Below are 25,188 nucleotides of genomic sequence, written 5' to 3' on the forward strand. Positions count from 1 at the left end.
GGACCATACCTCAGGACTACCTTGTTACGGCTTTCGTTGTGGGAAGGAGAGTCGGACCAAAATGTGGCGTGTTGATTACGATTCATGTTTAATGACAATCACACTAAACACAAACACTATAAAACAATAAACGTAACGAAAACCGAAACAGCCTATACTTGTGTAAACTAATACAGACCTAGGACATAAGGACAATCACCCACTAAACACTCAAAGAATATGGCTTCCTAAATATGGTTCCCAATCAGAGACAACGATAAACACCTGCCTCTGATTGAGAACCACTTCAGACAGCCATAGACTTATCTAGAACACCCCACTAAGCTACAATCCCAATACAAACACACCACATACAAAAATCCATGCCACAACCCTGGCCTGACCAAATAAACAAAGGCAAACACAACATACTTCGACCAGGGCGTGACATACCTGGCATGATGACTCCTTGCTGTCCCTAGTCCACCTGGCCGTGCTGCTGCTCCAGTTTCAACTGTTCTGCCTGCGGCTATGTAATCCTGACCTGTTCACCGGACGTGCTACATGTCCCAGACCTATTATTTGACCATGCTGGTCATTTATGAACATTTGAACATCTTGGCCATGTTCTGTTATAATCTCCACCCGGCACAGCCAGAAGAGGACTGGCCACAGCTCATAGCCTGGTTCCTCTCTAGGTTTCTTTCTAGGTTCCTGCCTTTCTAGGGAGTTTTACCTAGCCACCGTGCATCTACAGTACATCTGCATTGCTTGCTGTTTGGTGTTTTAGGCTGGGTTTCTGTATAGCACTTTGTGACATCGGCTGATGTAAAAAGGGCCTTGTAAATAAATTGGATTGATTGATTGATTGACGACTTGTGTATAGTCTCATTTTTGTTTTTATTGTGTTCTATTTCCTTTTCGGTTCCAAATATTTGCCTTACCTTTTAACTGCATTGTTGCGAATGGGATCATAGGTAAGCATTTCACTGTAAAGTACACACCTGCTGCATTTGGCCCATGTGACCAATACAATATACAATAAATTTTGATTGATTTTATCTGTACAGTACATACATTTTCATTGGTTTTAGATGTGAAGGAATCGATGCAACATAGCCAGGGAAGAGCCAGGTTTGACTTGAAGAGGAAAAACACTTTAATTGTAAAAAGCTTCTAGGACCAACCCAACCACCCATGACTGAACACACACACAACCTTACTGTGTCTACTAGGGCAGGGCCACCTGGGGATGCATCAGGACACACACACCCACTCACGTACATGTACTCTATGTATGTACTGTTCACATTCATGTACAACCTGCGGTTCTATTTTATATCTGGCCTGACACATTCAGAACAACTCAAATCTCTCCTAACCTTCTCTTCATCCAACAAGTTCACACAGTCTCATGTCAGAATTTAAGTTTAAGTTAAGGCATTCACTCCGAAATCTTAAGTTTAGGGGGATGGTTAATGTTTGGGACAAACTTTTTATTGCTGGATTCGAGCATGCAACCCTTTGCGGCAGAGGCAGATGCTTAAGGCCTCTCTCTCTCTCTCTCTCTCTCTCTCTCACACACACACACACACACACACACACACACACACACACACACACACACACACACACACACACACACACACACACACACACACACACACACACACACACACACACACACACACACACACACACACACACACACACACACACACACACACACACACACCTTTCACTGACCTGTCAGTCATACCTACAACCTCTCTAAAATCCGCCACACGCTCAGCGAACTGCACCTTTAATCGACATCATTTTTCCATGAGCCAAACCACAAAGAAGAAAAAATTGATACTGTTCAATAATGCATCCAACATATCTATAATGAATGGGGCTTTTTATTTCCCTCTATCAGCAAAGCTGAGGGGACTGAGGGTTTGGCTGGTTTGGCTGTTGGAGTTGGAAGAGGGCCTTCTCTTGGTGTAAAATAATAGATGGCTCTGTAGTTGTGTCACTCTCTGTTGGAGAAGGCCCATAGTGAATGAAGGCACTGATCCTGGATTGCTGGTGACTCTAATGCACTCTCCCTGTCCTGTCCGCTCAGGTCTGGCTCTGGGTGCTTCCTGTCTGTTACATTGCTATGGGCCTGCCTGACAGCTCAAGGGCACAAAACATCACCTACTTCTCTGCTCCACTGCTGCTTTCAAAACCACCCAGGCGATTTATTTAAGTAAATGTAGGATCAATACTGATAGAGGTAACAGCAACATAAATAGGCCCATGCATTAGCAGCTAGCCTATTGATGCTTCAGTGGCTCCATTCTGCACGTGTTTACCTCCATCAAACAACACCCACCCAACAACAGATGATAGTCAAGCTACTCAATTTTCCTAATTTCAGCTACTGATTACTTACATCCTTCTTTTAATATTTTAGCGGCAAGTAGCCTGGCGGGTAGGAGCATTGAGCCAGTAACTGAAAGGTTGCTGGATCAAATCCCTGAACCGACAAGGTAAAAATCTGTTCTTAATCCCCAACAACTGCTCCCTGGGCGTGGATGTTGATAAAGGCAGCCCCCTGTACCTCTCTGATTCAGAGGCATTGGGATAAATGCAGAAGATACATTTCAGTTGAATGCCTTCATTTGTACAACTGACTAGGTGTCCTCCATATTCACAAGTGTGTGCAACAGTATCTCGCCATCCCTTGACCTCCATACAGTGAGCAAGCAATTGGCCATATTATGTCCTCCAGTCAATTCCTAAGGCTAGGCTGTCTGAGTGCTAGTGGCTGTAGTATTGCTGGTTGGCTGTTAGTCATGACCATGCTTGGTGAGGACAGAGCAGGGCAAGGCTCTGTCTGTCTGTGTGTGTGTGTGTGTGGTGTGGTGTGGTCTGGTCCATTGCTGGGCATCCCCAGTGGCAAACAGTGACTGTGGCACACTGACAGGCCATGTCTGGAGCTGCAGGTAATTAAGCCAGAGCGCTTCAGGAGAGAGAAGGGGGTGGATGAGGGGTGTTCGGGATGGACAGGGTCCTGTGGCAGTGAGTAAGCACACACCCTTCCCCCTCCTGCCCCCAGGGCTTACACGGCAAGAGGCGCGTTGCTACAGCCCAGGAACGAAAGGGCCCTTGCCTGCCTACCACTGCTGCTGACTAACTCCCCGGCTCCCAATTTGCTCTCATGAATAATACTGAGCAACATGCTTAGTGGCACTCTGCTCCAGCGCTATGTAAAACCAATGATATCCTCCTCTGATGTGGATCCTCCTGAGGACGCATGATGAGATGAGGGTCATTCTTGCACTTTTTCTATTTTTTTTATTCAAGTGGGTTAGTTGATGCATCTCAATGCTCATTTCCATGAGCGGGGAACAGGAATGAGGAGAGAGGAGATCCTGAGGGGATGCCAGTTAGATCTTAATCAGTTACAGCACTGAGACATTGATGTCTGAATCACAGAGAGGGGAGAGAGAAAGAGAGATAGAGAGAGAGGGACAGAGAGAAAGAAGAGGATAGAGTGTGTGTGTGTGAGAGAGAGAGAGAGATGAGGAAACAGAAGAACTCTGTTTACTAACGGATAAACAAGCTCCCTGTACTGACGATATAAATCTGAAAGTGCACGTAAAAAAAATACATTTTCATTTGTCACATGCCTTGAATCTATGCTATCGTGCTCAGAAACCTGCTCCTTTTACTCTCTGTTTCTAACGTGCTAGACGGCCAGTTCATGTAGCCTTTAGCCGTACCCTTATCCTACTTCTCCTCTGTTCCTCTGGTGATTTAGAGGTTAGTCCAGGTCCTGCAGTACCTAGCTCCACTCCTACTCCCCAGGTGCTCTCATTTGTTGACTTCTGTAACCGTAAAAGCCTCGGTTTCATGAATGTTAACATAAGAAGCCTACTCCCTAAGTTTGTTTTACTCACTGCTTTAGCACACTCTGCCAACCCAGATGTCTTAGCCGTGTCTGAATCCTGCTTAGGAAAACCACCAAAAAGCCTGAAATCTCCATCGCTAACTATAACATTTTCCGCCAAGATAGAAATGCCAAAGGGGGCGGTGTTGCAATCTACTGCAAAGATAGCCTGCAGAGTTCTGTATTACTATCCAAGTCTGTACCCAAACAATTCAAGCTTCTACTTCTAAAAATTCACCTTTCCAGAAACAAGTCTCTCAAGGTTGCCGCTTGCTATAGACCACCCTCTGCCCCAAGCTGTGCCCTCGATACCATATGTGAATTGATTGCCCCCCATCTATCTTCTGAGCTCGTGTTACTAGGTGACCTAAACTGGGACATGCTTAACACTCCGGCCATCCTACAATCTAAGCTTGATGCCCTCAATCTCACACAAATGAACAATGAACCTATCAGGTACAACCCCAAATCAGTAAACTCGGGCACCCTCATAGATGTCATCCTAACTAACTCGCCCTCCAAATACACCTCTGCTGTTTTCAATCTAGATCTCAGTGATCACTGCCTCATTGTCTGCATCCGTAATGGGTTTGCGACCAAGCGACCACCCCTCATCACTGTCAAACACTCCCTAAAACACTTCTGCGGGCCTTTCTAATAGACCTGGCCGGGGTATACTGGAATGACATTGACCTCATCCCATCAGTAGATGATGCCTGGCTATTCTTTAAAAGTGCCTTCCTCACCATTTTAAATAAGCATGCCCCACTGAAAAAAAATTAGAACTAGGAATAGTTATAGTCCTTGGTTCACTCCAGATCTGTCTGCCCATGACCAGCACAAAAACATCCTGTTGCGTTCTGCATTAGCATCGAATAGCCCCTGTGATATGCAACTTTTCAGGGAAGTTAGGAACAAATATACACAGGCAGTTAAAAAGGCTAAGGCTAGCTTTTTCAAACAGAAATTTGCATCCTGTAGTACAAACTCAAAGGTTCTTGGACACTGTAAAGTCCATGGAGAATAAGAGCACCACCTCCCAGCTGCCCACTGCTCTGAGGCTAGGAAACACTGTTACCACTGACAAATCCACTATAATTGAGAATTTCAATTAGCATTTCTCTACGGCTGACCATGCTTTTCACCTGGCTACCCCTACCCCGGTCAACTGCCAGGCACCCTCCACAGCAACCCGCCAAAGCCCCCACCATTTCTCCTTCACCCAAATCCAGATAGCTGATGTTCTGAAAGAGCTGCATAATCTAGACCCATACAAATCATTCGGGAGAAACAATCTGGACCTTCTTTTTCTAAAATTATGTGCTGAAATTGTTGCAACCCCTATTACCTCTCTTTCGTATCGTCTGAGATTCCCAAAGATTGGAAAGCTGCCGCGGTCATCCCCCTCTTCCAAGGGGGTGACACTCGAGACCCAAACTGCTACAGACCTATATCTATCCTACTGTGTCTTTCTAAAGTCTTCGAAAGCCAAGTTAACAGACAGATTACCGACCCTATCGAATCCCACCTTGTCTTCTCCCCTATGCAATCTGGTTTCAGAGCTGGTCATGGGTGCACCTCAGCCAAGCTCAAGGTCCTAAACCACATTATAACCGCCATCGATAAGAGACATTACTGTGCAGCCGTATTCATCGACCTGGCCAAGGCTTTCGACTCTGTCAATCACAACATTCTTATTGACAGCCTTGGTTTCTCAAATGATAACCTCGCCTGGTTTACCAACTACTTCTCTGATAGAGAGTTCAGTGTGTCAAATCGGAGGGCCTGTTGTCCGGACCTCTGGCAGTCTATGGGTGTGCCACATGGTTCAATTTTCAGGCCGACTGTCTTTTCTGTATACATCAATGATGCTCTTGCTGGTGGTGATTCTTTGATCCACCTCTATGCAGACAACACCATTCTGTTTTCTTCTGGCCCCTCTTTGGACACTATGTTAACTAACCTCCAGATGAGCTTCAAAACCATACAACACTCCTTCCGTGGCCTCCAACTGCTCTTAAACGCAAGTAAAACTAAATGCATGCTATTCAATAGATCACTGCCCACACCTCCCGCCAGTCCAGCATCACTACTCTGGACGGCTCTGACTTAGAATACGTGGACAACTACAAATACCTGGGTGTCTGGTTAGACTGTAAACTCTCCTTCCAGACTTACATTAAGCATCTCCAATCCAAAATTAAACCTAGAATCGGCTTCCTATATCGCAACAAAGAATCCTTCACTCATGCTGCCAAACATACCCTCGTAAAACTGACCATCCTACCGATCCGCGACTTCAGTGATGTCATCTATAAAATAGCCTCCAACACTCTACTCAACAAACTGGATGCAGTCTATCACATTGCCATCCGTTTTGTCACCAAAGCCCCATACACTACCCACCACTGTGACCAGTACGCTCTCGTTGGTTGGCCCTCGCTTCATACTTGTCGCCAAACCCACTGGCTACAGGTTACCTACAAGTCTCTGATAGGTAAAGCCCCACCTTATCTCAGCTCATTGGTCACCATAGCAGCACCCACTCGTAGCACGCACTCCAGCAGGTATATCTCACTGGTCAACCCCAAAACCAATTCCTCCTTTGGTCGCCTTTTATTCCAGTTCTCTGCGGCCCATGACTGGAACGAACTGCAAATATCTCTGAAACTGGAGACTCTCATCTCCCTCACTCGCTTTAAGCACCAGCTGTCAGAGCAGCTCACAGATCACTGCACCTGTACATAGATGGGCTGTTTACAGATGGGCTATCTACATACCTCATCCCCACACTGTATTTATTTATTTATCTTGCTCCTTTGCACCCCAGTATCTCTACTTGCACATTCATCTTCTGCCGATCTACCATTTCAGTGTTTAATTGCTATATTTTAATTACTTTGCCACCATGGCCTATTTATTTCCTTAACTTACCTTATTTGCACTCACTGTATATAGACTTTCTATTTTATTTTGTTCTACTGTATTATTGACCGTATGTTTGTTTATTCCATGTGTAACTCTGTGTTGTTGTATGTGTCAAATTGCTATGCATTATCTTGGCCAGGTCGCAGTTGCAAATGGGAACTTGTTCTCAACTAGCCTACCTGGTTGAATAAAGGTGAAATTAAAAACATTTTAAAAAAATGTTGACCTGTTTAAAGGTCTCGCTCACATCGGCTACGGAGAGCGCAATCTCACAGTCATCCAGAACTGCTGGTGCTCTCATGCATGCTTCAATGTTGATTGCCTAGAAGGGACCATCTGTAGTCCATAATAGTTTGCAAGCCCTGCCACATCCAACAGGCATCACAGCCGTATTATGATGATTCAATCTTGGTCCTGTATTGACACTTTGCCTGTTTGGTGGTATGTCTGAGGACATAGTGGGATTTCTTATAACCATACAAATTAGTGTCCCGCTCCTTTAACTTGGTGTGGATGTTGCCTATAATCCATGGCTTCTGGTTGGGATATGTACTTACGGTCACTGTGGGGACGACGTCGTCGATGCACTTATTGATGAAGGTGGTGACTGAGGTGGTACACTCCTCAATGCAATTTGACGAATCCCTGAACATATTCCAGCCTGTGCTAGAAAAACAGTCCTGTAGCTTAGCATCATCGTCATCTGACCACTTCGGTATTTAACGAGTCACTGGTACTTTGTGATTTAGTTTTTGCATGTAAGCAGGAATCAGGAGGATAGGATTATGGTCAACTTTGCCAAATGTAGGGCGAGGGAAAGCTTTGTGTGTGTCTTTGTGTGTGGAGTAAAGGTGGTCTAGAGTTTTTTGTCCTCTCATTGGACATGTGACATACTTGTAGATATTAGGTAAAACACATTTAAGTTTGCCTTCATTAAAGTCCCCGGCCACTAGGAGTGTCGCTTCTTGATGAGCATTTTCTTGTTTGCTAATGGTCTTATACAGTTTGCTGAGTGCAGTCTTAGTGCCAGCCTCAGTTTGTGATGGTAAATAGACAGCTACGAAAAATAAAGATGAAACTCACTTGGTAGGTAGTGTGGTATACATCTTATCATGAGCTACTCTACCTCAGGTGAGCAATACCTTGAGACTTCACTAAGATTAGACATCGCGCACCAGCTGTTATTGACAAATAGACACACACCACTAACCCTCGTCTTACCGGAGGTCATTGTTCTGCATGGAAAACCCAGCCAACTGTATATTATCTGTGTCGTCGTTCAGTCATGACTCGGTGAAACATAAGATATTACAGTTTTTAATGTCCCGTTGGAAGGATAGTCTCGAACGGAGCTCATCCAGTTTAGTCTCCAGTGATTGCACGTTGGCCAATAGAACGGATGGTAGAGGAGGGTTACCCACTCGCCGAAGAATTCTCACAAGGCACCCGAATCTACGCACCCTGTATCTCAGTCTTCATTCAAATGATGAGGCTTTGGGACTGGTCCGGGAACAACAGTATATACTTTGCATTCTGATATCCAGAAGATATTTTTGGTCATAAGAGACGGTAGCAGAAACATTATGTACAAAATAAGTAACAAACAATGCCAAAAAAACACACAAAATAGCACAATTGGTCAGGAGCCTGTAAAACGGCAGCCATCCCCTCCAGCGATATTCTAAAATCTCACATATTGGTCATGACGACCTTATAAGAAACATACATCTGACAACATTCGGAATGACATTCTTTGGAAAAGGTTTCTAAAGCACACTACAGAGAATGTTTAATGACAACTATGAGTGTGCATCTCTTCCAGTTCAAAGTATGAATCAGAGCTTGTTTTGTTGACACGAGTCTCCCTCAATGTAAAAGACTAGAAGAGTCAGATCAAAATAAGTCATCAAACCCCAAACCAAAAGTTATGAGTATCTGGGTACGAAAGGACTGTGTACAGTGACTAACAATTCTCTCATAGGACAAGACTCAAAGGACAGTCTGACAAACATGCCTATGATAGGCCAGTCAATTTGAGCCTGTGAGTCTTATTGGTGCAGGGAGATTAGGTGAGATTAATGCTATAGGTCCTATTGGATATTGGATCCAGTAGGTAGGGATGAACAGGGAGATTTTGTGGAATAGAAGAGGCTGGATAATAGAACAGATATCCTTAAGAACATCCATGTGGTGTGCAGCACCAAGGCTTCAGCTGGGGGAGTAGATGCAAGCAGTTGACAGAGAATCACAGTGAGCAATAATTGACTATAAATGGTTAAATGTATCGGGGAGACACATGTTTCTTGCTCGTTTTTGAAGAAACAAGCCTGAAACAATGAACAAAGACTGTTGACATCTAGAGGAAGCCATAGGAATTGTAATCTGGGAGCTGGAATTACATAGAACCCATAGCTTTCTAGTATAAGAACCTGGGAGATCAAAAAAAATCCTGGTTTTCTTTGGAATTTGCTATATCAATTGTGTTATAGTCTCAGACATTAATTGTAACATTGCTATAAACTGCAAAGTGTTTTCTATCCAATGATATCAATTATATGAGTATCCTGGCTTCTGGGCCTGAGTAACAGGCAGTTTACTTTGGGCACATCAGTCAGGTGGAAATTCAGGAAAATCGACCCTAGCTCTAGGAAGTTAAGAACATCCATGTGGTGTGCAGCACCAAGGCTTCAGCTGGGGGAGTAGATGCAAGCAGTTGACAGAGAATCACTGTGAGCATTAATTATAAATGGTTAAAATGGTTAAATGTATCGGGGAGACACATGTCCTTTTCAATGCAAGTTAGGGTTTATGGAAAACTGTATTGATGGTTAACCTTACAGATACTGTATAGTAGCTGCCTCTTTTTATATGGCGTGCTCAAAACAGGCAGCCACAGAAACAACAAAAAGGTGTACAGGAATAATTTATTAAACATTGCAAATATAGAAGCTGCATCTTTTTGGTGTTAAAGAAATGTGCAGCCACAGAAACAAAAAGCTATGAACAGTTAGCCACAGTAGCTAGAGGCTGTCACGAGAATAGGGCAAATCAAAGTCCTGGGGTTAAAAGGGATTGTGCGTCAGATAACTAGACATCATTGCCTTCCCTCCCGTTCACAGCCATTCTCTGATGCTTCAGGAAACATGCCCTTCTCTCTCTCCCCTCCCTCTCTCTCCTTTCTACCGCTCCCTCTCCCCCACCCTCTCCACTTGCTTCACAGGCAGGGCTACTCCATCTTGAGTAAGCATACTGCAGCAGAGTCGTCTCTAATACCACAGGGGGAGACAGAGCCAGGTAGCTTTTCTTTGTGTGTGTGTGTGTGTGTGTGTGCGTGTGTGTGTGTGTGTGTGTGTGTGTGTGTGTGTGTGTGTGTGTGTGTGTGTGTGTGTGTGTGTGTGTGTGTGACCAAGCATTGGAACCTGCCCTTCAAAAATGGTGTCCCAGTCAGAGAACACCTGAAATTGTCCCCAACAGGAGGGGTGGATTCTAGGGGACACACAGGACACTGTCCTCATCAGTCAGTGATATTATCAACAGGACCCAACCTCACAATAATATAATAATTGTAATGGACACTGAGGGTACACAAGATTGGCGGAAATTCACTACGACAATGATGACAGCAAGCTGCATTCAGGCTATTCTTTACTCTACTCACTGCAAAAATAGGCTACACTAATATTTATTTACAATTTTAGGTGTTCTCTGACTGGGACACCTGCATTTTTTATTGGCTTAATGTGATATACATTAAGACAATTTACATTTTTGGTTAACTTATCTAAATAAATGCAATCTAAATAAAAAACTATGTTTATTTCTATCTGGATGGTGTGCCTCAGTCATTCTCTGTTCATCCCTCCCTTCCTCTGTCATGTCTGTTTACATAGTGACAGGAGACGTTAGCTCTGCAAAGCTATGCTACCAAGTGGACATAAACGTATTCAGACCGTTTAGTGCTCAGGATTAATCAAATTATAATTTAATCATCTGATCAAACAGCAATTAGCATAATCACTTCTGGGGAAGGCCTGATAGCATGGAGACTGAAACAGATTTGACCCAGAGCTAGCAACACTTTAATGAGACATTTGTGGAAAATCTTTGAAAATGTTACACATTTCTGGCCACAGAAATTGTGCCGATTTTTTTGCATACTAATCAGGGCTTGTCGGATATGCCTCAACGCATCTAATAGTCAGCCGAGCAGCTAACAATCACTGGCTGAATAAGACAAACAGGCATCACTTCACACACTGAAACAATAAAACACACTAACCTTGTGTGTGGCTTCGTTTCAATTGGATATATTTAAATGTGATAATTTAATGCATTATACTCAAACGTTGACTTGGTACCGGTAACCCCTGTATATAGCCTCGTTATTGTTATGTAATTTTCTTGTTTTACTTTTTAATTGTATATATTTTTTTACTTTAGTTTATTTAGTAAATATTTTCTTAACTCTATTTCTTGAACAGCATTGTTGGTCAAGGGCTTGTAAGTAAGCATTTCAAGGTAAGGTTGTATTCGGAGCTCTTTCATTAGCAGCATTTCTATGGACTGAAGACAATTGAAACGTCTGACAAAAAAAATCATTCAAACTGGCTACACAGCTTTTTTGCTTTCTTCCATAATACTGGTGCAATACGACAACAATGTATACCATTGTCTTTAATGGGCTACATTGTATTGCAATATATTGTACTCAAGGTTATCAACTCTAATGTTATTCACCTACAGAAAAAGAAGAATGTGATCTGTGTAGATGCATAAGCCACCTCACCTGCCTCCCACGTCAACTCAGGAGATCAATCACTTCTGCATAGCGGGATACCTGTCCCATGTGTTATAAATGAGCCTGACCTGGTGTGAGCGTGCGTGTGTGTAGAAAACCCCAAAGCCTGAGTCTTTCTCTAGAGGTCATTTGGCACTCCTTCCACTACCCCTGTGACAGACTTTAAAAATGGTCTCCCAAAAATAGCTCTGCAGTGTGTGTGTACATGCACCACATTACATACAGAAACCCCCTGGGCAGGAACCTCTTCGCCTGGTAACCCCTGTCTCCAGATCTGGCTACCCGGACACAGCCCTTATCTCAGGAAGGACTGTTGGCACTGTTGTTCTACTGCTTGTTCAAAATAGCAGATACGTCTATAGTACAGTGCCATGGTGATGTCCCAGAGGGCATGAGTGAGCATGTGAGAACAAATCAAGACTTTAGCCGGAAACTTAAAATGTCAACTGATGCTCACGCTGCTCCTGTTGGATTATGGATATATGGATGAAATGTCCATGGCCAAGTCTACAGTATACTGTAGGATATGTGTGTGTGTTGGCTTCAGCACCAGTCCCTTTTTGACCTGACATGGTATATAACATACCCTCAAAGTCAAAACAACTCATCCTGTGTACTCAACTCATCCTAAAATATGTACCTTTCAGGCCTCAATCTATAATGATATTGTAGCTGAAGGGGTATGCTGTATCTCAAAGGAAAAAGAGGGCCTATGAACAAGGAAACCCTTTCGCTAGATAAAATCTTATACAACATTGACAAACTGGTAGTTCTGAGAAATACATGCTGCACAGTACAACAATCAAATGTAAGAAAAAAAAGTCCAAGCAGGACACTTGTCTTGTGAATATACAGTAGGGCCCACAGTATCCCCACTTGTAGGCTAGCTGTGCCACATTTAGTTCAGCTCCTGCCTTCCTGAAGGGTCAAGGCATTAGCCACTGTCCCACTTTAACATGGAAACAGTTGCATGCCAGCTAAGTGGAAAACAAATGACGTAGGCTATCTACTAACTACTGTTGTTTTATTCATTCACAGATATAAAACACCACCTACCAGGAAGAACCTGTGTGTGTGTATGTGCATGTATGTGGGAACCTTGTGTAATAGTTTACTTCCTTACAGTGTGTCAAACACCAGTGTGTAACACATGCTGACTCATTCTCTCTCTCTCTTTATCTCTCTCTCTCTCTGCTTAGTTGCACTCCATCATCTCCTTAAGCATTCTGGCCTGGGTTAAAAGAAACTGTTAACATTTCAATGTGCACACATTACCATATGGTTCAGTCTGTTCTGGATATAACAGCCAACTCCAAGCTCAGGGATATGTTAGGAGATGTCATGACATCCATCTTGCACAATGTTTTAGATATTGCAAATACTTGCCATATGCTGATTTTTATGGGAAGGATGTATTTTGTAAGGCTTTATTTTATAGTGCTGTTGGTATTTATCTATTAGGTCATTTTTAGATCAAACGTTTTGCTGTTGGAGGAGTATTGTCAAATATCACTTTATTCTTGTGCGTGTGTGTTTGTTGCTGTGGCTCTGTCATACAGGCTTGGTTCTACGTGAACTGACAGATATATACCAAAGGACACCACCAGCCAGTTTCCCACTGGCCTGAACATGACCTCCAAACAATGTTGTCTTCTGTTTTTACTAGTTAAATAATAATGATAATGCAATAATATCTGTTTATTTACAAACTATTCAATGTCTTTCATAAGGTGACATTTAGAAAAGAGAAAAGACCCCAAATCAAATCTATGAGTTGCACAGATGGCGTTTGGAGGGCAGGTTTGTTGATCTTTGATATTTGAAACAATATATCTGTATCTAGTACAGTAGGATTCAACACAATGGGGATCTGTGTGGGGATATGTGTGTAGATATTCCTGCATTTTGTGATAAACGACATCCATCATTGGCACGTACACTGAGTGTACAAAACATTTAGTATTTTTTACCTTCATTTAACTAGGCAAGTCAGTTAAGAACAAATTCTTATTTTCAATGACGGCCTAGGAATAGTGGGTTAACTGCCTGTTCAGGGGCAGAACAACAGGTTTGTACCAAATTGGAACATTAAGAACACCTTCCTAATATTGAGTAGCCCCCCCAGACCCAACCCCCTTTTCCCCTCACAACAGCCTCAATTCGTCAAGGCATGGACTCTACAAGGTGTAGAAAGCATTCCACAGGGATGCTGGCCCATGTTGACTCCAATGCTTCCCACAGTTGTGTCATGTTGGCTGGATGTCCTTTGGGTGGTGGACCATTGTTGATACACACGGGAAACTGTTGAGCGTGGAAAAACTCATCAGCGTTGCAGTTCTTGACACAAGCCGGTGTGCCTGGCACCAACTACCATACCCCATTTAAAGGCACTTAAATCTTTTGTCTTGCCAATTCACCCTCTGAATGGCACAAATACACAATCCATGTCTCAATTGTCTCAAGGCAACTGAGACAATACTTCTTTAACCTGTCTTCATCTACACTGATTGAAGTGCATTTAACAAGTGACATCAAAAAGTGACATCATAGCTTTCACCTGGATTCACCTGGTCAGTCTAAGTCTTGTCATGGAAAGAGCAGGTGTTCTTAATGTTTTGTATAATTACAGGTACATTTACAATCAAAATATAATTGCCCTTTACTTCCACTCACCTGCCCCCATATGCAATGACAAAAACACAGCACCCAATTACTAAGTCAACATGTCTGCTATGATAACACCAAACCTGGGTCTCTCTCTGTGGAGATCTCCCAGATGGGTTGATTAAAATCTCTGTGGTCATGACAGCTTTATCAAGGTTAATCCTGTAGCCTGGTTCCCTGGGCTATTCCTGTTCGAAACGAGCAGTCTAACTGATAGTGACAGCGATTCAGATGCCAGGCCGAGGATAGCTTTAATCTTCTAAATAGGAATCCTCTTGTAGGCCAGCATAGATTAAGGCATTTTCCACATTGGAAGTCTTACTATTGAATGTGTGTTTGAATAAGATGAAAGACACAATTTGGTTATGTTCTGATGGCAAGACACGACTGTCTGTCTGAAAAGTGGTAGGGTGAATCCACACTGAGATGGTTCATGTTTGAATTAGCCGAGGTAGGGGGCAAATCCCCCCCCCCCCCACACACACACACACACACACACACACTTACACACAGTGATACTGAGTGCCAATTGAGGAGCATTGTTGTATATTTGCACTGCTTATTAGTGTCCAATTGAGCATGTGTCATATTTGCCCCCTGGCATTGCTGAGCAAAAACAACATTATGCCATTTCCGCAGTCTGTCTCTCCATGGATAGATCTGTTGTTCCCAGTACATTTAATACTGATGCAACAGCACTGGAAAAGTGTCATTGACATCAACACTACAATGCTTTTAACTCGTTGCAACTGTGAATTGTTTATGATTGCAAATTGTATCCAAAGACAAGATGAGTTTGCACCTCAGTCTTGAAAACGGAAAGCAGCAAATATATGGAACAGAAAGAGCCCTATAGATTCTGCAGATTTACATGGTCAAATGTCAGGCTGTAGTCAAAAAAAGAAAACATGATCTAACAACTTGTTAATAAATTGCTCCATACCTTTGCATAACTCAAATACTAGAAATACACAATCTAATACAAAATCTAAACCAAACAAATAGACATGAACAAAACTATTACTGATTGAGGTAGTCAGTCCTTGAAAAAGAACAGAAACCTGGGAATAAGGTATCAGAATGACAGACAACTTACCACCAGAGTAACATCTTTAAAACATGCAAAAATAACCTTCCCATATTCTTTCTCTATCTACAACAATATCATAGAGCTGCAGGAGTGATAGGTCTAATCTGTGGGGAAGCACTTCCGGGGTCACCTGCACAGAGTGCGGCCTTGCTCAGACCCAGCCCACACTGCGCCAACACTCATTATCCATGTTTCCATAGAGACCACCTCAGGAGCATGTGCTGCTAGACCAGAACCCTAAAAGCCGTTATGTCTGGAATCCAATCTCGATCACTCCCCGTCTCTCTCTCTGCTCAGAAGAGCTAGGCTACACATTGTACTATTCTAATATAGGATAGTGCTGGTGATGGGGACGCTAGTTGGACATTCAAAAAAATACAAATCAGGAAGAAATAGAGCAATATGCAAAGTAGCCTGATATCATAAGAAACACTGCAGTATGAGACCTTTTCAATCTATGACCTATCAGCCATATCTATGATTAATTGACTTAAAAAACACGTCATTTTGAAAGAAAGAAGCATATAAAATGAAATAATATTGTATTGTATATTATTGTATGCCATTCCTGTCCACAAAACAATAATTTCAACAACCTCAAAGATTGACAACGTGCCTCTTGCGTAAACTTAATCTGTCAACAAAGCACAGATCTTCAACATCAGCCATAGACTCTGCATGTATCATATCCACAGTGGTGTTTTCAGTCAAAGTTTCCATGCTGAACGCTTCAGGAGCAGCCATTTTACAACGCCAAAGCCTGCATGGTCAAAACACACCATGTGAAGCCATTCAAAAGCTAAAGGAGAGATAGTGCTCTCTGCTCACACAAGGGTTTATTGTAACACATAATGGATTGATATTTGAAATGGACATCATACTATGGAACAGGGACTCTCTCTAGAACCAGTCAGTCCCGCCTCAGTTGTGTTAAAATGCATTTGTACACGTCCCTCACTGCATCACTGTATTTTCTGTGGCAAACCACTACCTCATTCAGCCCTTCAGCATTGCCACAAAATGGTTTTTCTGTCATCTTTGGTTGACGCATCTCTCTCCCCTCAGTTTACATGCATCTGTCCACTTGAATTTTAACCCCCACTCCATCCATCCATCTTTAAAAAGATCCTCTAAATGTCCAATTTATCTCTGGATTATTCCCCCCCCCCCCACAAACACCCCCAACCCCTTCTCCTCCTCAACCTCCTTCTCCTTCTCCCCCACCCCCCTCTATCTCACACACACACCCTTCTTGTACTCGCTAAGCGTTCAGGCAGCCCCAACCCAAAAGCACATTTGCCTCTTATCAAATCCATATTTTTAAGGAATTACAGGCCAATCACTTTTGCATTGTGTAATACAAAAGGATTGTGTTCAACTGTTTCAGGGGGAACACAGGGAAATGAGCGACAAGGGGGTTGCCTCAACTGTTTTTTTTTAATCCTGATGCCTCCATGTTTGTACTTCTAATATGGTGGGTGTAGCTCCATAAAAAAAGAGCACAAACTGAGTTGTTTCCTTTTTCACTATTATCTCACAGGGTACCTTCTGATTTGATAGAAATAAAGAGATGATATTATGGACATATTAATTCAGTTAATCAATGGAATATTTTAGTGAATTGTATTCTCATATAAAACATTAATTGGCCTATTAAATTTCCCATAGCAAATAAGCATGTTTTTTCCCTAATGAAAACCCTTTTAAAATATCAATATACCCTATGTGCCTAGGGGAAATCATTGCATTTTATTGTCACAATTAAGTGGCACACTATTTAAGTGTAATTCACATGTGATTATGCTGTTATGAATGAATATATAGATTTCCTAATTGTATTGATGCGAATATGCAAATGAGCTACGATAATAACTAATTGGAAATAATTAAAATAAAACTAAATCTGATATTACTTTAAACATGAAGTTACCCTTCCCCAGAAAATGTTTTATCAAAATATACACTCACAATCAATTTCATTAGATACAAATATGGGGATAATGTACAATTAGACAACATTTAAAAAAGGTTACTTATTATTGAAGTGTAACCTCCGAAATGTATCAAAACGATACCTGCATTTAGTTCATATTTTCATATCAAGCCATCGCCATATACTGTAGCCTATGCACTATTACACTACTCTAGAAATGTCTTACTATAAAATATTATGTTAATCTCCCCAAAGAACAAAGTAGAGTCTAGTTTTTGTTCAGTGTTTTTAAATCAGTGTTTTCACATAGTTGTATCCAACTATAGGTATTAGGTAGCCAAATTAACCGGGATGTGACTGGCAGGCTCAGCTCAGCCAGCACTGCTTCTGCTGCCCAATCCAACGCTCCTCAATTGGGCTCTCAGGACATACCAACAACTATATACTATATCATTTTACCATAAAATAAGTCATATTATTTCGCAAATAATTAAGATGGGCTATATCTGGTAAGTTTTGCTCAGAGGAAAACTAACATTAAATTAACATTTCCAGAGCATGTCTTTAATGAAGTTAATTTTAAATAGCACAACTTACCATTCAAGATGCACTGGAAAAAGATGACAGCCAATATCCACATGCCCCGCACCGTTCAATATCCAAGCTATGCTTTTTCTTTTTTTCAATCCACACACTTTCTTCCTTAAGTTTTATTTATATTTCTTCAATATGCAAGTTGCAATGAACGATGGTCTGTACAAATCGGTATCTCTCTCTCTTTCTCTCTCTTCGCGTTGGGAAGAGGAGGTATGAGCTTCTGGTGATTGTCTTATGATAAGAGCTTAGATCCAACTGTACGTCTCTCTTGAAGTGGCCACGCCGTGCCTTAGTGCAGCCTTCCCCGCTTCTGGGCGCGATGCTCTGCGGGGTACATGTGGGTCTCGCCTCCTTGAGCTCTGGTCCAGGTGAGTGCGGCTGAGTCAGAGCGGAGACTGGAGGCTGAAGACGCATACGACACGAGGAGGGACAAGCGCAATATGCACAGGTGGAATTCCCAAATGAAATTCAAAGAAAATAAAGAATTAAGTTAAAACCATTCGAATTAGTCTACAAAATAAAGAAAACACTATGAATAAATAATGAGACAAAAAAAAGTTTCCAGTGAAAAATATGCATACATTTGGATTGGATAAAAAATTACGTATGAATTTGTAAGCAGGAAGCAATAGTTGTTAGCTGTACTGAAAACTAATTTCCTTTTCGCCGCCTCTCTCCATCCAGCAAGCAACAAGCACACGCATCTTCCCGCAGCCGTACAAATCACACTGGTCCCTGTGCTAACCTTCCCTGGCTCAGAGCATTATGGAATAACTCTCGCCTCCTCCTTCGCGGCCGCGGCCGCTTTTCTTCTTCATTGCCTTAAAGGTGCAGCAGTTCGCCACTCCACCCCTTGTGCTGTGCGCTAGATTGCGTACAGGGGTTGCCTCCACTTTATGAGAGAGAGGATACCAAGGTGTTCATCATTGGTATATAAGGACATTATTATTGCCTACATTAAACTAATCGAGTTATAATTAGCCCAATGATTGTTGTAGTTGCTATCTGCTAGGATATGGAGTGATGAGAAAGGCGTGATACACACCTGGCTAGACTGACATTCATTTTAGAAGAAAACAACCCGAAATTATTTTAATTGGAGGACATCAAATCATGTCCTTTAATGTGTTAATGTGTTTTTTAATGTGTCCTGCAGGAGTGTTGGGATTCAGCCAGCCTTTGACTGCATTCATCAATTGACCTTGAAGAATATGAGCAGAGGCCTCTCTTGCAGTAGGGGCATCGACAGCGGCCATGTCAGGTACCACGTGCATCTAACCGACTAGGGAGACCAAACGTAAGATTGGAAATGTATCCATTTGCCGATAGCTATGATACTACACACTCAAAATGGTCACTGAATAGATGGATAAGAATAGCCTCTACTGCAGTTTGTTAATGTGGAAGTAGGCTACCATAGCCTGCTCCCCTCAGCCTCTCTCTTACCAGCAAAAAAACAACATGTTTTCTTCTGTCATGTGTTGCACAACGTCTCATGGTTTCCCTCATGTCACGTGAAAAGGAGGGTCGGGAAAATGTCCTTTCAAGGCTGTGAGGTAACCTATTGAACAAAATGCAGTGGTGTTGAAAGAAAAATAGCCATGTGAATGTAATTTCCAATAACTGGGCATCTTTTGGTTTGTCAAGATAATCAAACAGAAATGAACATAGATTTAGCCTAATATACAGTGCCTTCGTAAAGTATTCAGACCCATTGACTTTTCCCACATTTTGTTAGCTTGCAGCCTTATTCTAGAATGTATAAAACATTGTTTTATCTTCAGCAATCTACAAACAATACCCCATAATGACAAAGCCCAAAACAGGAAAAATAGAAATACCTTATTTACATACTGTACAGTACCATTCAAAATAATTAGACACGTCTACTCATTCAAGGGTTTTTCTTTATTTTGACGAATTTCTACAATGTAGAATAATAGTGAAGAAATCAAAACTATGAAATAACACATGGAATCATGTCGTAACAAAAAAGGTGTTAAACAAGTTAAAATATATTTTACATTCTTCAAAATAGCCACCCTTTGTCTTGATGACAGCTTTGTACACTCTTGGCATTCCCTCAACCAGCTTCACCTAGAGTGCGTTTCCAACAGTCTCAAAGGAGTTCCTACATATGCTGAGCATTTGTTGGGTGCTTTTCCTTTACTCTGCGGTCTAACTCTTCCCAAACAATCTCAATTGGCTTGAGGTCGGTGATTGTTGGTTGAAGCCAGGTTATCTGATGCAGCATACATAGCATCACTCTCCTTCTTGGTCAAATAGCCCTTACACAGCCTGGAGGTGTGTTAGGTCATTGTTCTGTTGAAAAACAAATTATAGACCCACTAAGCGCAAACCAGATGGGATAGCACATCGCTGCAGAATGCTGTGGTAGCCATGCTGGTTAAGTGTGCCTTAAATTCTAAATAAATCACTGACAATGTCACCAGAAAAGCACCCCAACACCCTCACACCTCCTCCTCCATGCTTCACTGTGGGAACCACACATGTGGAGATCATCCATTCACCAACTCTGCATCTCACAAAGACACGGTGGTTGGAACCAAAAATCTCAAATTTGGACTCATCAGACAAAAGGACAGATTTCCACCGGTCTAATGTCCATTGCTCGTGTTTCTTGGCCCAAGCAAGTCTCCTTATTATTGGTGTCTTTTAGTAGTGATTTCTTTGCAGCAATTTGACCATGAGGGCCTGATTCACGTTGTCTTTTCTGAACAGTTGGTTGAGTTGTGCATGTTACTTGAACTCTGTGAAGCATTTATTTGAGCTGCAATTTCTGAGGCTGAACGTATCCACTACAGCAGAGGTAACTCTGGGTCTTCATTTCCTGTGGCAGTCCTCATGAGAGCTAGTTTCATCATAGCACTTGATGGTTTTTGCAACTGCACTTGAAGAAACGTTTAAGACGGCATCTCCAGCCGCGCCCTCAGAGCATGCGCAGACCAGCTGGCTGGTGTGTTTACGGACATATTCAATCAATCCCTATACCAGTCTGCTGTTCCCACATGCTTCAAGAGGGCCACCATTGTTCCTGTTCCCAAGAAAGCTAAGGTAACTGAGCTAAACGACTACCGCCCCGTAGCACTCACTTCCGTCATCATGAAGTGCTTTGAGAGACTAGTCAAGGACCATATCACCTCCACCCTACCTGACACCCTAGACCCACTCCAACTTGCTTACCGCCCAAATAGGTCCACAGACGACGCAATCTCAACCACACTGCACACTCCCCTAACCCGTCTGGACAAGAGGAATATCTACGTGAGAATGCTGTTCATCGACTACAGCTCGGCATTTAACACCATAGTACCCTCCAAGCTCGTCATCAAGCTCGAGACCCTGGGTCTCGACCCCGCCCTGTGCAACTGGGTACTGGACTTCCTGATGCGCCGCCCCCCAGGTGGTGAGGGTAGGCAACAACATCTCCACCCCGCTGATCCTCAACACTGGGGCCTCACAAGGGTGCGTTCTGAGCCCTCTCCTGTACTCCCTGTTCACCCACGACTGCGCTGCAACGCACGCCTCCAACTCAATCATCAAGTTTGTGGACGACACAACAGTGGTAGGCTTGATTACCAACAACAACGAGACGGCCTATAGGGAGGAGGTGAGGGCCCTCGGAGTGTGGTGTCAGGACAATAACCTCACACTCAACGTCAACAAAACTAAGGAGATGATTGTGGACTTCAGGAAACAGCAGAGGGAACACCCCCCTATCCACATCGATGGAACAGTAGTGGAGAGGGTAGTAAGTTTTAAGTTCCTCGGCATAGACATCACAGACAAACTGAATTGGTCCACTCACACAGACAGCATCGTGAAGAAGGCGCAGCAGCGCCTCTTCAACCTCAGGAAGCTGAAGAAATTCGGCTTGTCTGTAAAAGCACTCACAAACTTCTACAGATGCACAATTGAGAGCATCCTGGCGGGCTGTATCACCGCCTGGTACGGCAACTGCTCCGCCCACAACCGTAAGGCTCTCCAGAGGGTAGTGAGGTCTGCACAACGTATCACCGGGGGCAAACTACCTGCCCTCCAGGACACCTACACCACCCGATGTTACAGGAAGGCCATAAAGATCATCAAGGACAACACCCACCCGAGCCACTGCCTGTTCACCCCGCTATCATCCAGAAGGTGAGGTCAGTACAGGTGCATCAAAGCTGGGACCGAGAGACTGAAAAACAGCTTCTATCTCAAGGCCATCAGACTGTTAAACAGCAACCACTAACATTGAGTGGCTGCTGCCAACACACTGACTCAACTCCAGCCACTCCAATAATGGGAATGGATGGGAAAGGATGTAAAATATGTCACTAGCCACTTTAAACAATGGTACCTAATATAATGTTTACATACCCTACATTATTCATCTCATATGTATACGTATATACTGTACTCTATCATCTACTGCATCCTTATGTAATACATGTATCACTAGCCACTTTAACTATGCCACTTTGTTTACATACTCATCTCATATGTATATTCTGTACTCGATACCATCTACTGTATCTTGCCTATGCTGCTCTGCACCATCACTCATTCATATCTTTATGTACATATTCTTTATCCCCTTACACTGTGTATAAGATATTAGTTTTGGAATTGTTAGTTAGATTACTTGTTGGTTATTACTGCATTGTCGGAACTGGAAGCACAAGCATTTCGCTACACTCACATTAACATCTGCTAACCATGTGTATGTGACAAATAAAATTTGATTTGATTTGATTTGATTTGATTTGAAAGTTCTTGAAATGTTCCACAGTGACTGACTTTCATGTCTTAAAGTAATGATGGACAGTCATTTCTCTTTGCTTATTTGAGCTGTTTTTTTTCCATAATATGGACTTGGTCTTTTACCAAATAGGGCTATCTTCTGTATAGCCCCCCTACCTTGTCACAACACAACTGATTGGCTCAAACGCATTAAGAAGGAAATACATTCCACATATTCACTTTTAAGACGGCACACCTGTTAATTGAAATGCATTCCAGGTGACTACCTCATGAAGCTGGTTGAGAGAATGCCAAGACTGTGTAAAGGTGTCATCAAGGCAAAGTGTGGCTATTTGAAGAATCTATAATCTAAAATATATTTGATTTAACACTTTTTTGGTTACTACATGATTCCATATGTGTTATTCCATTGTTTTGATGTCATCACTATTATTGTACAATTTAGAAAATAGTGAAAATAAAGAAAAACCCTTGAATGAGTACATGTCTAAACTATTAACTGGTACTGTAAGTATTCAGACCCTTTTCTGTGAGACTCGAAATTGAGCTCAGGTGCATCCTGTTTGCATTGATCATCTTTGAGTTGTTTCTACAACTTGATTGGAGCACCTGTGGTAAATTGAATTAATTGGATGTGATTTGGAAAGGCACACACCTGTATATATAAGATCCCACAGCTGACAGTGCATGTCAGAGCAAAAACCAAATCGATACATGATGTCATATATACTCCCTCTCCGGCCTCTAGGTCATCAGCCTGCTGATTATCCCGCACACCTGTACACCTTCACCTGGACTCCATCAACTCCTTGATTATCTTCCCTATATCTGTCACTCCCCTTGGTTCTTTGCTCAGGTGTTATTGACTCTGTTTCATGTCGGTGCGGTGTTTGTGTTTATTGTTGTGGTTATTTATTAAAACACTCACTCCCTGTACTTGCTTCCCGACTCTCAGCACACTCGTTACACATGATCTCTTTCATGGACAATCTCGCAAAAAGAAGCATTCTTGCATTCTAACTATCCACTATTCAATGTGTGCTGAACAAATTAAGTGAATCGTTCACATACATTGGCAGATTCTAAGATCCAATGACAGTATCGGTAATGTGCTTTCGGACCCTCCCTTGGTTGTATCCTCGCAGGGCAGAAATGTCAGCGATCAATTGGTAAACTCTGATTTACCACCCCAAAAAATCCCTGCACATCGTATGTTTGCGCCTCTTCCAGATCGAAACTACAAGTGTAATGGCTGTCCTCAATACAATAGCACATACAAATGTAGATCCTTTTAACACCCCAAACAGGGAAACAGATCCAAATCAAAGGTGTTATCACGGGCTCCACTAAGACAGTTATTTATCTTATAACTTGTCCTTGAGGTAAAAATGATGTGGGTAAAACAAAGCGCAAATCATTTTTGGAAGCGAACCACTCGATTTTGTCCCTATGTTATATCAGCATTGAACATGTCACGCTCCCGAGGAGAGGGGGTGACCTCAACAATTTATTGTTAAAACGAGAGGCTGCCTGGATCTTTAATTTAAAGACCCTTGCTCCCTTCAGTCTCAACGTAGACTTTGATCTGAAGCCATTCTTGTGATTATTGTGATTTTGCTATTCATTGTAAATGTTTGTAGGCCTATGTAGCCAAATGAAAATATGCTATCCATTCATGTTTTTGTATGTTCTTTGACACTTTATGAACTAGTAACCCACAGTGTTTGTCATTATACCCTGATGAAGACAGCTTGTCTGTTGAAACATTGGTTATTAGGTGATTAAATTATTGCATCTGAGCTCCTAGACTGTGCGGCTCTCCTTTTCTTTTTCAAGAGCAAAAACCAAACCATGAGGTCGAAGACCTGATTTGTGTTGAGGCATAGATCTGGGGAAGGGCGCCAAAACATTTCGGCAGCATTGAAGGTCCCAAAGAACACAGTGGCCTCCATCATTCTTAAATGGAATACGTTTAGAACCTCCAAGACTGTTCCTAGAGCTGGCCACCTGGCAAACTGAGCAGTCAGGGGAGAAGGCCCTTGGTCAGGGCGGTGACCAAGAACCCGAGAGAGTCACTCTTACATAAGGAAGTGGATGGCTGCAAACTTTCTACTTTTAAACTCAGACAAAACAGAGATGCTTGTTCTAGGTCCCAAGAAACAAAGAGATCTTCTGTTGAATCTGACAATTAATCTTAATGGTTGTACAGTCGTCTCAAATAAAACTGTGAAGGACCTCGGCGTTACTCTGGACCCTGATCTCTCTTTTGAAGAACATATCAAGACCATTTCAAGGACAGCTTTTTTCCATCTACGTAACATTGCAAAAATCAGAAACTTTCTGTCCAAAAATGATTCAGAAAAATTAATTCATGCTTTTGTCACTTCTAGGTTAGACTACTGCAATGCTCTACTTTCCGGCTACCCGGATAAAGCACTAAATAAACTTCAGTTAGTGCTAAATACGGCTGCTAGCATCCTGACTAGAACCAAAAAATGTGATCATATTACTCC

The 25,188-nt window shown here is 42.4% G+C and overlaps 1 protein-coding gene across 5 annotated transcripts in view; it reads right to left on the bottom strand.

Annotated features, from left to right (window-relative positions):
* LOC135548549 (cell adhesion molecule DSCAM-like) overlaps window positions 1-18,663 on the bottom strand; it is a 142,450-nt gene extending 123,787 nt beyond the window's left edge. For all 5 annotated transcript variants that reach the window (XM_064978281.1, XM_064978280.1, XM_064978279.1 and 2 more), the window contains exon 1: window positions 17,909-18,663. In XM_064978281.1, the coding sequence (XP_064834353.1) occupies window positions 17,909-17,951 (43 nt within the window). In that variant the 5' untranslated portion in view covers window positions 17,952-18,663. The remainder of the gene's footprint in view (window positions 1-17,908) is intronic.
* Window positions 18,664-25,188: the final 6,525 nt, after the last annotated feature.

The sequence above is a fragment of the Oncorhynchus masou genome, chromosome 11 (genome assembly GCF_036934945.1).
Source record: "Oncorhynchus masou masou isolate Uvic2021 chromosome 11, UVic_Omas_1.1, whole genome shotgun sequence".
NCBI lineage: Eukaryota > Metazoa > Chordata > Actinopteri > Salmoniformes > Salmonidae > Oncorhynchus > Oncorhynchus masou.